Genomic DNA, 13,792 nt, shown 5'->3' with positions numbered 1-13,792 from the left:
TGATTGCAGCCAGATTGCTGTGTCAGGGAGGGTGCCTGCCTTGTATTTTGTGGTGTTTCAGCTCAGGATGCTTTCCCAGAGAGGAGCTGTGTGGCAGGTGCTGGGATGTTGAGAGAAATGTACCATAAATCTGTTTTTGTTGCTCAGTGTCCCAAGATGCGCCGCTACGCGTTTGAGCTGAAGACAATAGACAAGTACAGCCACTACCTGGCAGCTGAAACTGAGCAGGAGATGGAGGAATGGCTGGTAACTCTGAGGAAGATCATTCAGAGCAATACTGAGAGTTTGGTGCAAGAGAAGAAAGATGCTGTGGAGTCTGTGCAAGGTCAGTTTGTAAACAAACACCTCCCTTCTGCACAGGATACAGGCAGGGTGCCTGGAGAAGTGTACGATGTACTGAATTTAAAGCAAGAATTGTGGCTGACACACAGTATCATGCAAAGGGGCTTAGTATAACACAGATGATAGTCTGAGGAATAAAAGTGGAGGGAAATGTGACCCTTCTTCTGGAAGGGAAATCCATGGCAAAGTTTCAAGGCTCCTGGAAAATTGGCTTAGTGAAGTTCTGCTCTGGACAGACCTAGCAGACTGTAATAGTACACTTTGATACTGGTAATGCATGGAAAAATCTTACTCCCAAGGAATGGAAAAGTCTCAGTAAACTGTTTTCTGTGCTATTGTTAGCAAATACTGCGGGATGCTTTCTGGCAGAGTGCTGCTCCTGCAGTTGTTTTGAACATCTGTTTCTGGTGTCCTTGCAGATGATGAATCGAGCACGCAGGGAAAGTCAGAGAACATCCTGGAGAGCCTGGAGAGAAGCATGCATCCAGAGCTGATGAAGGTATTGTGTTTGCAGGACCACTCTCCCCACCCACAGCTACTTCTGTCCCGCTTCTCTGGGAGAAGGATTTTCTGCTTGCTGTGGCTCCAGCTCTGAGCAGGCACCAGGTCCTGGTGGGTTCTCTGTTATCCCACCTGTCTCATCCATGGTTTGAGGCTGTGTGTTCCTCAGCTCCAGGTGTGGTTGCCTGCTTCTGCCTGGTTTTTTCCTTCAGCACAGCCACATCTCTGCACTGTCCTTGCACCATGGCAGTGCTTTGTATCCCAAAGGCAACCTGAAAAGTAATTATTTTGTTTTGATTCAGTTCTTTCCCAATAGCAAGTGTTTGCCTCTGTGTGGCCAGGCACTAATGTCAATGCCTTCCTTTGTCCTAGTATGGAAGAGAAACAGATCAACTAAACAAACTGAGCAGGAATGATGGAAGACAAAACATCTTTTCTTTTGACCCAGAAGTCCAGGTAAACACTCCCACATTTCTCAGTGTGAGGTTTTGCTCACTGTGTCACCTCCCTTGTCCCCTTGCATGGCCACAGGGTTTGCCTGCAGGAGCAGCATGTTTTCCAGTGCAGAGCAGAAGTGCAGCCCATACTCCTGCCAGTGAGAGCAGAATGAGGTGCCAGTGCTCAGAAATTGTAGCTCTAATACAGGGAAGAGTTGCAGCAGCCCCACACATGGCCTCCCTCCAGCTTTGCTGGCATTTGTGTGATCCATCTTGGTGTTGCTGGATTTCAAACCAGTTTTTTTCTGGGGCTCTGAGAAGTTCTCATGCTTGCAAGAAGAAGCAGCAGAAGAGGCATTGCATGGATGGCTGCAATGCTGCATGGGCTCAGCACATCTGGTGCAGGGGGCAGAGGTGGCAAAGGCCATGGCAGGGGTTTACAGGGGAGTTTACTCCCTCAGTCTTCAGGGAGTTTTCACATGTAGGGACAGACAAACTGGAAAACACCCTGTGCTGGTCTGGTGCGCTGGAGGTGGTCATTGCCTATTGGCCTGTTTTCTTCTTGGCTTTGAACTTGAATTCTCTGCCAGGGTCCAGGTGTGGGATTTCAGTGGAATGAGCTGCAATTGCTAACAGTTTTAGAGAACTGTTCCAAGATCTGTCATGGTTTCTGGTTCTGCTTCTGGTTTGGCGTGTTCACACCTGTAAAATAGAACATTCTGGTTCAACAAGGAAATGCAATTAGTCTTTAAAAGGTTTAGCTGTACAAAATGAGCTTTTCTCTTGGCAATTCTTTAGAGTCTTTAACAGAAGGAAGATAAGCATCCAGGAAGCTTTTTGGTTATATTTTTTTTTAGGAGACGCTCTGAGAAGCTTCCTATATTCTAGTCAGATAATAAAAATGGAAATATTGCTCAGTGTGGAGCATCTAAGATAACTTCTTTTACCTGACCAAATGGTTAGTCTGAATTCACTGCCCTCTTTCTATACCCAGAGTGCTTCATTCTGATGTGGGTCAGTTGGATCTGCTGTAACACCAGGGATTCAGAGTCTTTGCTCCAGTCAGTGCTGGTACATGCACACTTGTGTGCCTGGTGCTAAAGAAACTGGGAGCAGGAATGAATACCTGCAATGTACTTTCTTCATGAAAAGAAAATAAGGGAAGCAGAAATACCTGCTGGTATTTAGGGATGCTCTGTCCCCAGTGCCCAGCACAATGGGTGTGTCAGAGGCTGAGGGCCTTTGGTTGCTGTGTTTGGCTGCTCTTTGAGGAGGGTGAGTGTGGAGGCACAGGCCAGGGTGTGCTGGACTGGGGAGGAAGTGATGATCATTGAGCCTGTTTGGATTTCCCAGCCAGACACACTCTGCTGTTTCTAGCCATACCAGTTACTGCTGTGCAGCTGGACCTGCCTTCCACTCTGAAATGTTGTTTACAATCCCACGTGTGCCCTGTCTGTATTTCAGGCACAGGGGCCATCTCTAAGCTGGCCACACCTTCATGGTGGAAGGCACTTTTCTGGTTGTTGTCTCGTGTTCCGCTTTCTTGCCCGAGCTCTAAGTGGTGTTTGGGAAGATCCCCTGGGTTACAACTAAGCAGGAAGGAACTGAAATCATTCTGAGGTTTAGTTTGCTGTGCTCTACAAAACAGGTTGCTAAAAAATGCCCATGAATCCATGTCCTGAATACCTCTGTGTAACACCATCAAATCACACTCATTTGTGAATGTCTTGTACCTTTCAACTTTAAAAAATTTATAAAGATAGTATTGGCAGTAATGTGATCACTTAACATTATTCAGGGGGTTGTTTTCTTTTTTAATGAGACCAGATGGGTTTGTTTGCTGTCTAGAGACTCGATTTCTCAGGGATTGAGCCAGATGTGAAGCCTTTTGAGGAAAAGTGCAGCCGGCGCTTCGTGGTGTGCTGCCAGGACTTCTCCCTCAACCTCCTTGCTCAGCTGAGTGACAGGGCAGAAGAAGGACCCACCAATGTAAGGGGAGCTCCAGCATGTCCTGCTTTGTCTTTTTTCCTCTCACCAGCAAGAAAATACCTCGACAAATTAACCTGTGGGGTTAAAACAATCCCATTTTGCCATGAGCACCAGTGGGACCTGGACAGGCAGTGACTGCTGGCCCAGAGTCCAAAAATGTACTTGGACACATCAGCAAACACCAAAAATGTGTTTGCTGATGTGTCTCAGCCCACTGGGAAACCTGTGCTTCAGGGGCACAGGAAATGGGGACTGTGTGTCTGCCAAATTCTCCATCCCTGTGAGAGACCTGTTGGTAAATGATTAGGCTCCATCTCCAGACCACTCATGGCTGTGTTTTATTTTGTTTCCCCTAATGGCAAGGGATTTCCCTGTTCTGGAATCTTCCTCTGACTCCCAGCCTAACTCTATTCACAGTCACTTTACTATATGCATTTGTTATTGTGCCAAAGTTGTGCCCCAGCCTAAAAACCCTTGTATTTTCTGAGCCTCTGATGTCTGTAGGCAGCTATCACATCTCACCTCAGCCTTTGTTCTGCTGGGCTGAACAGACCAGTCTCCTCCAGTCTTTCCTCCCCAAACAAATCCCTGCTGTCACGTCCTGTGCTTGCTCTGGCTGGAGTCAGCCCTTCCTGCAGGGGTGCAGGGCAGGCAGAGGCACCAGCACTGCCCCATCTCTGCTGCTGCTGCCCTGGCTGATGCCTGGGAGAATCACAAAGGCTTTTTTGTGATGGTTTCATATTGGCAGCTCACAGCTCTGAGGCACAACACCAGGCTCAGTAACTCCCTGCAGATGGATGCATTGCTAATAGCAAAGATTCTTGTTATCCATCCTTAATCAGGGCCAGAGTGAGACCTAATCAGCACATTTTCAGCATTGATGTAATGCCTCCAAGTCATGCTGGAATGTCTTGGGCATGCTGCAGTTTTATCTTCAGGCCTGCATTTTTATATTTCCATGGATGCATGCCTACTAGGATGTTTGAATTAGGAATACATGAATTATTGCCACTTGCCTGGTGCTGTCAAGGTCAGTAGCTACAAAGCAGTTTGGCAGATTTTGCACATGCATTTCCTCAGCAGTGTCAGCCTTGTATTTGAGCTCTCCTGGCTGTGAGAGCTGACTTTCCTCCTGGGATAGCATCTGAGGAACATTTTCAGTGTCACAGTTGAGCCATCCAGAGCTGCTGGACTTTGGGAAATAAATATAGTGATCTTTAGTATGTGATCATAAACACTCTTAAGCTGATTTCTTATTGCAAAATGATAAACAGATCTAATGAATATGGCTCACCTTTTCTTCCTGACTTTATAGTTTACCACTTAGGTAAAAAAAATATGGATTTCATTCTTTATATTTCATATAACTTTATTCAAACTGACTAGATTAAAATGCAAGGAGGTGCAGGAAAAAAATGAATCTGTATATTCATAAAGCAAATAAACATGGATTGTGTGTTACTATAGTGGATATTTTTTGCCCCCGACAAGGGAGAAATGATGAGGAGGACTCCATCTTATCAGAAGGCTAATTAATTAATTAATTACTTTATTGTAGTATGTTATTCTATATTATATTACATCTATTACATTACATCTAAACTGAATCTGCCAAGCACACAACTGCACAGAATCTTGTGACTGTCAGCCCACAGTCCCAACACACACACACACCTGGCCTTGACAGGCCAAGGAAACAAAACACCATCACTTTGGGTAAGCAGTCTCCATGTTGCATTTTACTTTGGCACAACACAGGCACAGCAAATGAGATAAGAATTGTTTTTCCTTTCTCCGAGGTTCAGAGAATGTGAATCTCAGAAATATTCTTGGGAAGTTGTGCCGCGCTTTTCTCTGTGAAGAAAAATGTGGCTACATGTCGCAGTTCTGTAAAATGCTGGTGTACCAAACTAAAGGAACAAAGAGGAGGAGAAAGTTCCCAGTTTTCTTGTCAGGAAAGCAGTGCTGTTGACACTCTTGAGCCCGTGCCATGCATTTTTTATGACACACATATTCAATCCAATTTCCAGGTTGAGCCCTTTTTCCTAAGCTTGGCGTTATTTGACCTGAAGAGTAACTGCAAGATTTCAGCGGACTTGCACGTGGACCTGAACCCGCCGTGTGTGCGGGACATGCTGCAGGAGGGCTCGGAGCCCCGGGCAGAGGGAGCCCCGGGGCAGGGCCTGGTGCACGGCGTCCCCGAGTCCTGCCTGCGCTACATAAAACGGGTCAGTGCCTCCCCTGCTCCCCCTCTGGGTCGCTGCTGGGGCTTTCAGTGGCTTGGGAGTGTGTTGTTATGCTCTGTGTGGTAACCAGAAGCCAGCTTTTCTCTTGAGCTTTGGTCAGTGTTGAAGTGGCCGTGCAGGGCTTGCTGGCAGTGACGGGCAAAGCGCAGGGAGAGTTTGCCAAGGCTTGGCCATGCTCAGGCCTGGTGAGCCCCTGTGGCCCATCCCCAGGGCAGGGTGTGTGTGGGGTGTGGGAAGGGGCAGTGGGATGATCAGGCCAGACCCTGTGGTGCACACTGGGGTCCTGCAGTGACAGCTGCTGCCTCTGTGTTGCAGGGGGTGTTCTCCGTGACCAACCCGCACACAGAGATCTTCCTGGTGGCCCGAGTGGAGAAGGTGCTGCAGGGCAGCATTGCCCACTGTGCAGAGCCCTACATGAAAAACTCAGACCCTGGGAAGGTACTGGCTGGGGCCATGGGTGCATCAACTGAGTGATGCTGCCTGCTGCTGCTGCTGCTGCAGGGGGTAGAGGGGGTGAAACATGGGTTGTTCTGCAGCTCTTCAGTTTCTTTCTTGCTGGCAAAAATAGGTTTTGTTCATTCTGTTTGCACTGTTCCCAGGCTGGCTTCAGTTGGACTGTCCTGGGAGACTTGGTTTCTTCCCCTGGAAAGAGGCAGAGGATAAGAGAGAGCCAAGCATTTGAGGCCAGACCTTTCTCCATTACACTTCAGCAAGCCAAAGCCTGGGCTGGGCTGACAGGAAAAAGCAGGATACTTCATCCCCAGAATGAAGTGTCTGCATAGAATCATGGAATCCTTTATCTTGGAAAAACCCTATAACATCATTGAGTACAACCATTAACCCAGCCCGGTCAACTCCACAACTAAATTGTGTCCCTGAGCACCACATCCACACATGTTTTAAACACCTCCACCACTTCTCTGGGCAGCTTTTCCAATGCTTGACAACCTTTTGGGTAAAGAAATTTTTCCTGACATCCAGGGGACAGGCCCTGCTGCTGCTGCCACCAGCTTCAGTTTCTGCATCCATGTGGAGCTGATGCTGTCTTGCTGCAGCCAGTCAAGACTGGTTCCTGAAAAGTCAATTATGGAATACCTGTTAATGATGGCATTCCCTTGGCACACTTTGTGAGTCTGTATAGGATGAGCCAAGTGCCGTCAGTTTTGGAAAATACACTAACACCTTTTGGCAAATAGAGCACTAATAAATACCCTGGCAGTTCAGTCCTGAGGAGGTTTAACATGACTGCCCACAAAGTTTGTGCTGCTGCTGCTTTGCAGGCTGTTCTGGGGGAGCTTCAAGCCCTGGCACCTCTGACCTGCCTCTCTGTGTTTTGCAGACTGCCCAGAAGGTCCATAAGGTGGCCAAGCAGGTGTGCAGCCGTCTGGGGCAGTACCGGATGCCCTTCGGCTGGGCTGCCAGGTCAGTGCCTCACCCTGGGCTGGGCTCTGCCCACACTGGGAGCTGCTGCTGCTGCTGCTCAGAGTGACCTGGGACATGGTTGGGAAAGGGGCCCAGTGACTGAAGTCAGTGAGGTTGCAGCTGAGGGCAGAGTGTGGCTCCAACTCTCAAGAAGGAATTGGGATTGGCCCGAAGTGCTCTATCTAGAATTAGAAACAAATATTAAAAAGTAAACAGTGCTAGGGCTGGGAAGGCAGTAACCTTCCTACTGACCTGCAGCTACTGCTGTCAGGGCAGAACGTTCCTGGGGACAAAATACACTGTCCCATGCTACCAAGGGAATCACTGCAGAAATTACCTCCTGGCACCAGCCACTGCCAGGGACAGGATTAGAGCAGAGGCCTTCCCAGCCTGGCAGTGGCAATCAGATGGGTTTGTTTTCTATCTTAAACTCTGCTTTAATTAGTGTTCTTGGGAATGGCAGTAGGTAGTGATCCCATTCCCTTGCTGTTGTTTTACTGGAACTGAGAAGTGTGTCAGTGCTAACTTTCTTAAAGCTCACTCAGAGGAAGGCAAGCTCGTCCGCTGCCTCCTAGTGCTGAATTGCATATTGGTGCTGGGAATGACATGGGAGCACAGAAAGCTGTCACAGCGGGCTGCAGTTTTAGGGATGTACTGCTTGCAGTGTGTATTCTTGAACTGAGTGTCCCTGTGGTGCTGGCTGCTCATCTTTGAGGTGGTGGTTTTGGGATGCAGCTGGATCCCGGCAGCCAGCACTCAGCCCTCTTCCAGGGGGACCCTCCCCTAATGGTGGGCTCTGGGTGGGCATTGGCTTGGACTGGCTCCAGGTTTGTTCCTGCTGGGTAAAGAGCTGCCTTTGGACACCAAGGAGTTGAGTGGGCTGGTGCACAGAGTTCTGCATCCCTGGAACATTTCCCCTGTGGTCTCAGAGGAAAGTGCTTGCACAGAAGTGAAGTGCAGATGCTTTAATGTTATTATACACAGACACCCATTATTTTCGGGGCAGAGATTCTGGTATTCATCCAGGGCAGAGTCCAGTCTCCTGCTCTGACTCCAGGAGGAAGATGATGCATGTCCCCAAACTGGTTTTTATTGTGCACTCCTTTTCTAGGGGGATTTCTGTGCTCTGACCCCATGTGCAAGTGGGAAAGGTGCTTTACCACTTGGTGTTAGTGCGAGGGGATGGAAGGGTGTTTGTGACTGTGGACCAGGCTTGGAAATTAGCTGAATGTGTCCTGAGCTGGCTGGAGAGAGGGGAATGGGTAATGATGTCCCAGTGATTTCATGTGACAGCTGCAGCCTGGGTGGGGTCTAAGCACCAGGTCAGGGTGGGAGAGCAGCCAGGTCTGTGGTGCTGGGAGCAGTCAGAGGCCAGTGAGCCCCTTGTCTGATGAACTGAGCCCCTTGCCTTTCAGATGTGTCAGAGACCTCAGTGTCTCTATGTTTACCAACATTTAGAAAATACACCTCTTCCTTTCTGCAGGCCAGTTTTCAAAGACTCCCAGGGCACTCTTGATGCTGATGGAAAATTCTCACCCCTGTACAAGCAAGACAGTGGCAAACTCTCAAATGAAGATATGCTGAAGCTTTTAGCTGAGTATAAGAAGTAAGTGAGAGACTGGTGCAGGGCCTGGGCAGGCATTTTAACATATATTTTTAAACAGTTTAGTGTAAGCATGAGATGGCAATTTCTAAAATATTTGGAGGGTAGCAAAGAGTGGTGATGATGTGCTCAGCACATGAGCTTTCAAGGTTCACACTCTTGTTCCTTTCTCCCTAACACAGACCAGAGAAGACAAAACTGCAGGTCATTCCAGCCCAGTTAAATATCATCATCAAAGACATCCCACTGGACTTCACAAGTAAGGATCTTAGATCTTAACAGAAGTGCTGATGGCTTGAGCCTCAGGAGTTAATGCTTCTAGGGAGGGTCTTGCTGTTGCATTAACAAGAGTATCTCAGGGCTGCCATCAGAAATGAGTAATTCAGCACAACCACTGACTTGTAAGTCTTTCTGATGCATTCTGTGGAGGAGATGTGGTCCAAGTGCAGAGATTTACCTGAGGGATTGATCCTCTCTACATTTTGGCCATCACACCCTAAATCTGAAGGAAGCTAGCTGCCTGCTTTTGCATCGATCTCATATCACATTTTTGATCCATAACTTTGTAGGGATTTACAAACATGGTCAGTGTGATTCTTTACTTTGCATTTAAAGAAACTGAAGCAAAGAAAGGACTTGTGATGTGTTCAGTGTAATTCCATGGGGTTTTGGCAACTCCTGTCACAGGTTAGGTAGGCTAATCTCCTGTCCAAAAGGCTTTTCTAGTGGATCTAATTTTTTCAGTTCTTATTCTCTCACAGATTGTTTCACAGCTTCTTACATTCCTATAAAACCTTTTGAGAAGGGCTGTGAGGACGTTGCAGTTGAAGTGGAGGAGCTTGTCCCAGAAGTTGCAAAATACTGTTACCCCTTCACTGTCTACAAAAACCACCTCTATGTTTACCCCTTGCACTTGAAGTATGAGAACCAGAAGGTGTTTGCAAAGGTGAGTAACCCAGGGAGTGACCTGGGCAGTGAGCTGGGCAGTGAGCTGGGCAGTGACCTGCAGCCAGGCTTGGTGTGGGCCAGGGTGATGCTGCTGCTCATGCTCCTGTTCTCCCCCATTTCAGGCAAGGAATATTGCTGTCTGTGTGGAGTTCAGGGATTCAGATGAAGCTGATGCCAGGCCATTAAAGGTGGGTTAACATTACCTTTTAACAGGGCTGCCATTTTGAGTGCTCTGTGCCTGCCAGGCTGAGCAGGGCAGGAGAAAAGCTCTGAGTTTGCATGGTCAGTGGTTTAATTTGTCCAGCTGATTTAGGGTGGCAGCACCCTGAATTCAGCTGTTCATTTGTGTTTGCAGTGCATATATGGAAAGCCTGGGGGCCCTCTGCTGACCACACACGCCTACGCTGCTGTGCTGCACCACAACCAGAGCCCCGAGTTCTATGATGAGGTAAAAGCAACCTGGGAAACAGCAGATTTTCCTGGATGCTACAATGCCAAGGGGCTTTTCAGGACACCTCTTTTTCCAGGGCTGGGTGAAATATGGGTAAAGATAATCAATCACCAGCCCTTTGCCTCAGCAGAAGGGCTCAGCACAGCCAGAGCCTCTGTCAGTTTTAAATGTCAGTTTGTTTTCTGCTGTCTCTACTGTCACGCTTTGTGCACTCCAATCACACACCCCCATTAATAAGTAATGTTGCAAATGTGATGGAAATGTTAGGAGTTGTTTAAGGTGGGTAAGAATGTGTCTTGTGTAACTGCATACAACATAACATTTGTGAAATGAAGTAGAGCTAAAATATTACTCCACAACCAAAAATACAGTCTGATCTATCATGATATCATTTTAGATTAAAATTGAGCTTCCAATTCACCTCCATCAAAAGCATCATTTGCTTTTCACCTTCTATCATGTCAGCTGTGAAATTAATACAAAGGCAACATCGAAAAAACAAGACACCGTTGAAACTCAAGGTATGTTCAATGCTTCAGTTACTTCTGTTGGAGTGTAAAAGGCCAAGATAAAACAAATGTAGGGACATGAAAAAAAAGGTGATTAACATATCAGCCTATATGAATTTTCTTTTCTAAAAGCAGCCTAATATGATATTGTAGGTCAAAAATGGAATAAACTCCATGTTTTTAGTTTATATTAAATCTCAAATTTTTGCTGCAGTCTGACAGCTCTTTCTGTATGTTCCTGACTTGACTTGCACAAATGTGCAGTTGTCAGGCAAGTCACCAATAAAAACTTGCTGTGAGATCAGGGTCTCAAGGGCTGATCTAGCAACTCTAGGCATGTGCACACCCGGGTCTCACTGGCTGGGAAGCCTCTCCCTCCATGCAGCCCTCCAAGGACCCTGACCATGGTGCACAGCCATGGCTCATGCACTGTTCCTGCCCCTCACACCCACACCTGCTCTGCGCTGTGTCCACTTTGGTTCACCAGGTAAAAGGTGCTGTAGTGACACTGCTGTGGTTGATCCCTTGGGCTTCCTGGGGTGAGCCAGAGCTGTTTTTGAGCTGGGCATGTTGCAGTGTGTGTGCTGACCCTGTGCTGGTTGCCTCTGCAGTGGGCTTCTCCTGGGTGCCGCTGCTGAAGGACGGGCGCGTCGTGCCCCTGGAGCGGCAGCTGCCCGTGTCCTGTAGCCTCCCCCCCGGCTACCTGGGGCTTGCAGACTCTGACTCACGCAAGGTGGGTGCCTTCTGAAATTCTGAAATGGGCTGCAGTGTCTTTGTCATATTCGCTGAAAAATCCCTTCACCAGGATTTCTTCTCCTGAGAAGCCTCAGAGAAGAATGAAAACAATAATTATCTGATGGCTTCTCCCTGTTTTGCTGCTTTGGAATGTGGCTTGGACATTGTTTATCCAACAGGTGGTTGTTTGATTGGTTTCATGTGAATTGTTTTGAGTTAATGACCAATCAACATCCAGCTGTGTTGGGACTCTGGAAGCAGTCATGAGTTTTCATCATTCATTCTTTGTAACCTTTTGTCTGTATCCTTTCTCTATTCTTTAGTATAGTAATAATGTAATATAATGTAATATGATGTAATATAATATAATATAATATAATATAATATAATATAATATAATATAATATAATATCCTAATATTTTCCTAATATTAGCCTTCTAAGAACATGGAGTCAGATTCTCAATTTCTCCTTCATCCTGGGGACCCAGAAAATACACAGAGGAGGGAAGCTGAGCTTTTGTTACCACTATAAATTATGGATTTCTGTTGGTGCTTTGCTCAGCTGAAAGGTTTTCTACTGCAGGGCACCCCCAAACTTTAAGTTCTTAGAGGTGGGAGGCAAGAGTCATTTAATTCCACTTTCTCTGTTTATGCCAGTTGCAGAGGGTATTTGTGGCAGGCTGGACTGTTGCAGATGGCACAGAGCAGGAGAAGAGCTTGTGCTCTGTGTGCCTGTTTTCATGGGGAAGGTGGTGTTTGTGCTGGGGGTAGATCCTTCTTCCACCCCTGCCAGTACCTTCTGGGCAGGTATCTGCACAGAGCCATCTGCTCACCACAGTCTGAAACCAAGTACTTGGATGTTGTCTGTTCACAGCAGCCCAGCATGGATGCAAAGTGGGTGGATGGAGCAAAGCCACTGTTTAAAATCAGAATCCATTTGGACTCTACCATTTACACCCAGGTAAGTCAAACACTTTAAAAATTTCCAGCACAAATGCAAAGGAAGAGACTGCTGTGTCTCTACTACAGCTGAGCCATAGGTGGTGTGGGAGAGCCCTGATACCTGGTTTGCAAAGCAGCCCTGAGGTATTCCTGAAGCAGCATGGCTGGGATCTGCTCCTTGGTTGGATGGGGTGAGATACTTGTGTGACTGAATGAGCCTGGGGAGAGGCTGATGTTCCCTTGGCCAGTTGCACTGTAACTGGCAGGACCAAGGAAACATTTGAGCAAATGACCTGCTTCAATGAACAAGTGACCTGCTTCAACAAGGCAAAAGAGAGACCTGGTGGATGTGAGAGGTTTCCCCAAATTGTAGAATCATTAATGTTGAAAAGACCTCTAGGATCGTTGAGTCCAAACTAGTATTAGACTTTTTATTAAGTTTTTTTAAAAAAACATTCTCTGACAGCAGCAGACACAAGAAAACAGTCCTGGTTTCCCTTTGAAAGCAGTTCAGGCTGTTTTACCAAGCCCTGCTGTGTTCTGCTGTCTTATGGTAGTGATGGACTTTCCTAAGTTTCACATGATGTGCAGCAAAGGTCCCCAGCACATTCTCTAGGACTGGGCTGTCAGCACTGCTCCTGGGGGAATGCCCTTGGCTGGATGCCATCAGCTACATGTACATTCAGAAAAAAGGGCTTTCAGCATCTAATTCTGTTTTTGGAGATTTACTGACTCTGTATAGCACTGAGAGCAGCATAGTAGTTATGCTTCCTCCCAAATTACATTTCCAGATGCTTTTCAGATTTAAATAACCCAGTAATTAAATCTAACCTGGGAGGAGGAGGAGGGAGAGTAATGGGAAGGAGAGTCTGCCCCAGATGGGCAGTAGGAGGCTGGTGATGCAGTTTCTGTGAGTTGCAGCTGTTGGGAGGGTTTCTGTTTCTCCAGGCCAGTGCTGGTTGGGGACTGGGGCTCAGGGTAGTGCAACCACAGCAGAATTTTAACACTCTTGGAAGTTTTGTGCTCAATATTGAGGTTAGTTGGGACATGGGGTTTGCTGGGGACATGGCCCACTGCTACAGGAAAGTCACCAAATTTCTAAGTGCAAGCAACAAAGTAGGGCTGACAGATGCTGAGGCTGCTGAACTGACCTTGTTTGTCTTTTCCAGGACATGCACTTGCACAAATTCTTCCACTACTGCCAGCTGGTTCAGGCGGGAGCCAAGGAAGTGCCAGGAGAGCTCGTTAAATACCTGAAGGTGAACAGTGCCTGTCACTGGGATTCATTTGTGTTCTTACAGACTGTCAGCAAACACCCAGACCCCTGCCCTGTGGGAGCACACCCCTGCTGGGGCCACTGCATTGTGCTGTACCCTTACTTCTGCTTTATCCTATCAGATGGGTTAGGATTTAAATTAAATGTTTTTTCATGTCCCTACATTCATTTTATCTCGTCAGACGATTTTCTGTGTGCTGCTTCCCTCTGCCTTCCATAAGGGATAAAACAAGCAGTCAGCATTGCTCTGCCATGCTCAGGGCAAAGCTCTCTCCTGGTGCACTCACACTCTCATCCCTTGCTGCTCTAGCTTTGATTCAGCCCTTTAAAATCTAGCACAATTCCTTGTTTTCTGGAAGCCCATTCGAAGCGCGAGTTTTTTTCCAGGCT

The 13,792-nt window shown here is 47.2% G+C and overlaps 1 protein-coding gene across 6 annotated transcripts in view; it reads left to right on the top strand.

Annotated features, from left to right (window-relative positions):
- Positions 1–13,792, top strand: part of DOCK11 (dedicator of cytokinesis 11) — a 77,367-nt gene that overhangs the window by 24,746 nt on the left and 38,829 nt on the right. For 5 of the 6 annotated variants that reach the window (XM_054289357.1, XM_054289361.1, XM_054289356.1 and 2 more), the window contains exons 8-23: positions 148–325; positions 762–841; positions 1,216–1,299; positions 3,129–3,269; positions 5,300–5,497; positions 5,831–5,953; positions 6,855–6,937; positions 8,421–8,543; positions 8,723–8,799; positions 9,302–9,486; positions 9,611–9,676; positions 9,844–9,936; positions 10,337–10,460; positions 11,060–11,181; positions 12,059–12,145; positions 13,296–13,385. In XM_054289357.1, the coding sequence (XP_054145332.1) occupies positions 148–325; positions 762–841; positions 1,216–1,299; positions 3,129–3,269; positions 5,300–5,497; positions 5,831–5,953; positions 6,855–6,937; positions 8,421–8,543; positions 8,723–8,799; positions 9,302–9,486; positions 9,611–9,676; positions 9,844–9,936; positions 10,337–10,460; positions 11,060–11,181; positions 12,059–12,145; positions 13,296–13,385 (1,854 nt within the window). The remainder of the gene's footprint in view (positions 1–147; positions 326–761; positions 842–1,215; positions 1,300–3,128; positions 3,270–5,299; positions 5,498–5,830; positions 5,954–6,854; positions 6,938–8,420; positions 8,544–8,722; positions 8,800–9,301; positions 9,487–9,610; positions 9,677–9,843; positions 9,937–10,336; positions 10,461–11,059; positions 11,182–12,058; positions 12,146–13,295; positions 13,386–13,792) is intronic. The other variant, XM_054289358.1, reaches the window with a different exon arrangement.

Source organism: Melozone crissalis, unplaced genomic scaffold, assembly GCF_028551555.1.
Source record: "Melozone crissalis strain CALT ecotype California unplaced genomic scaffold, PUWL_Pcris_2 ptg000068l_1, whole genome shotgun sequence".
Lineage (NCBI taxonomy): Eukaryota > Metazoa > Chordata > Aves > Passeriformes > Passerellidae > Melozone > Melozone crissalis.
This window is presented reverse-complemented; position numbering and strand designations above follow the sequence as displayed.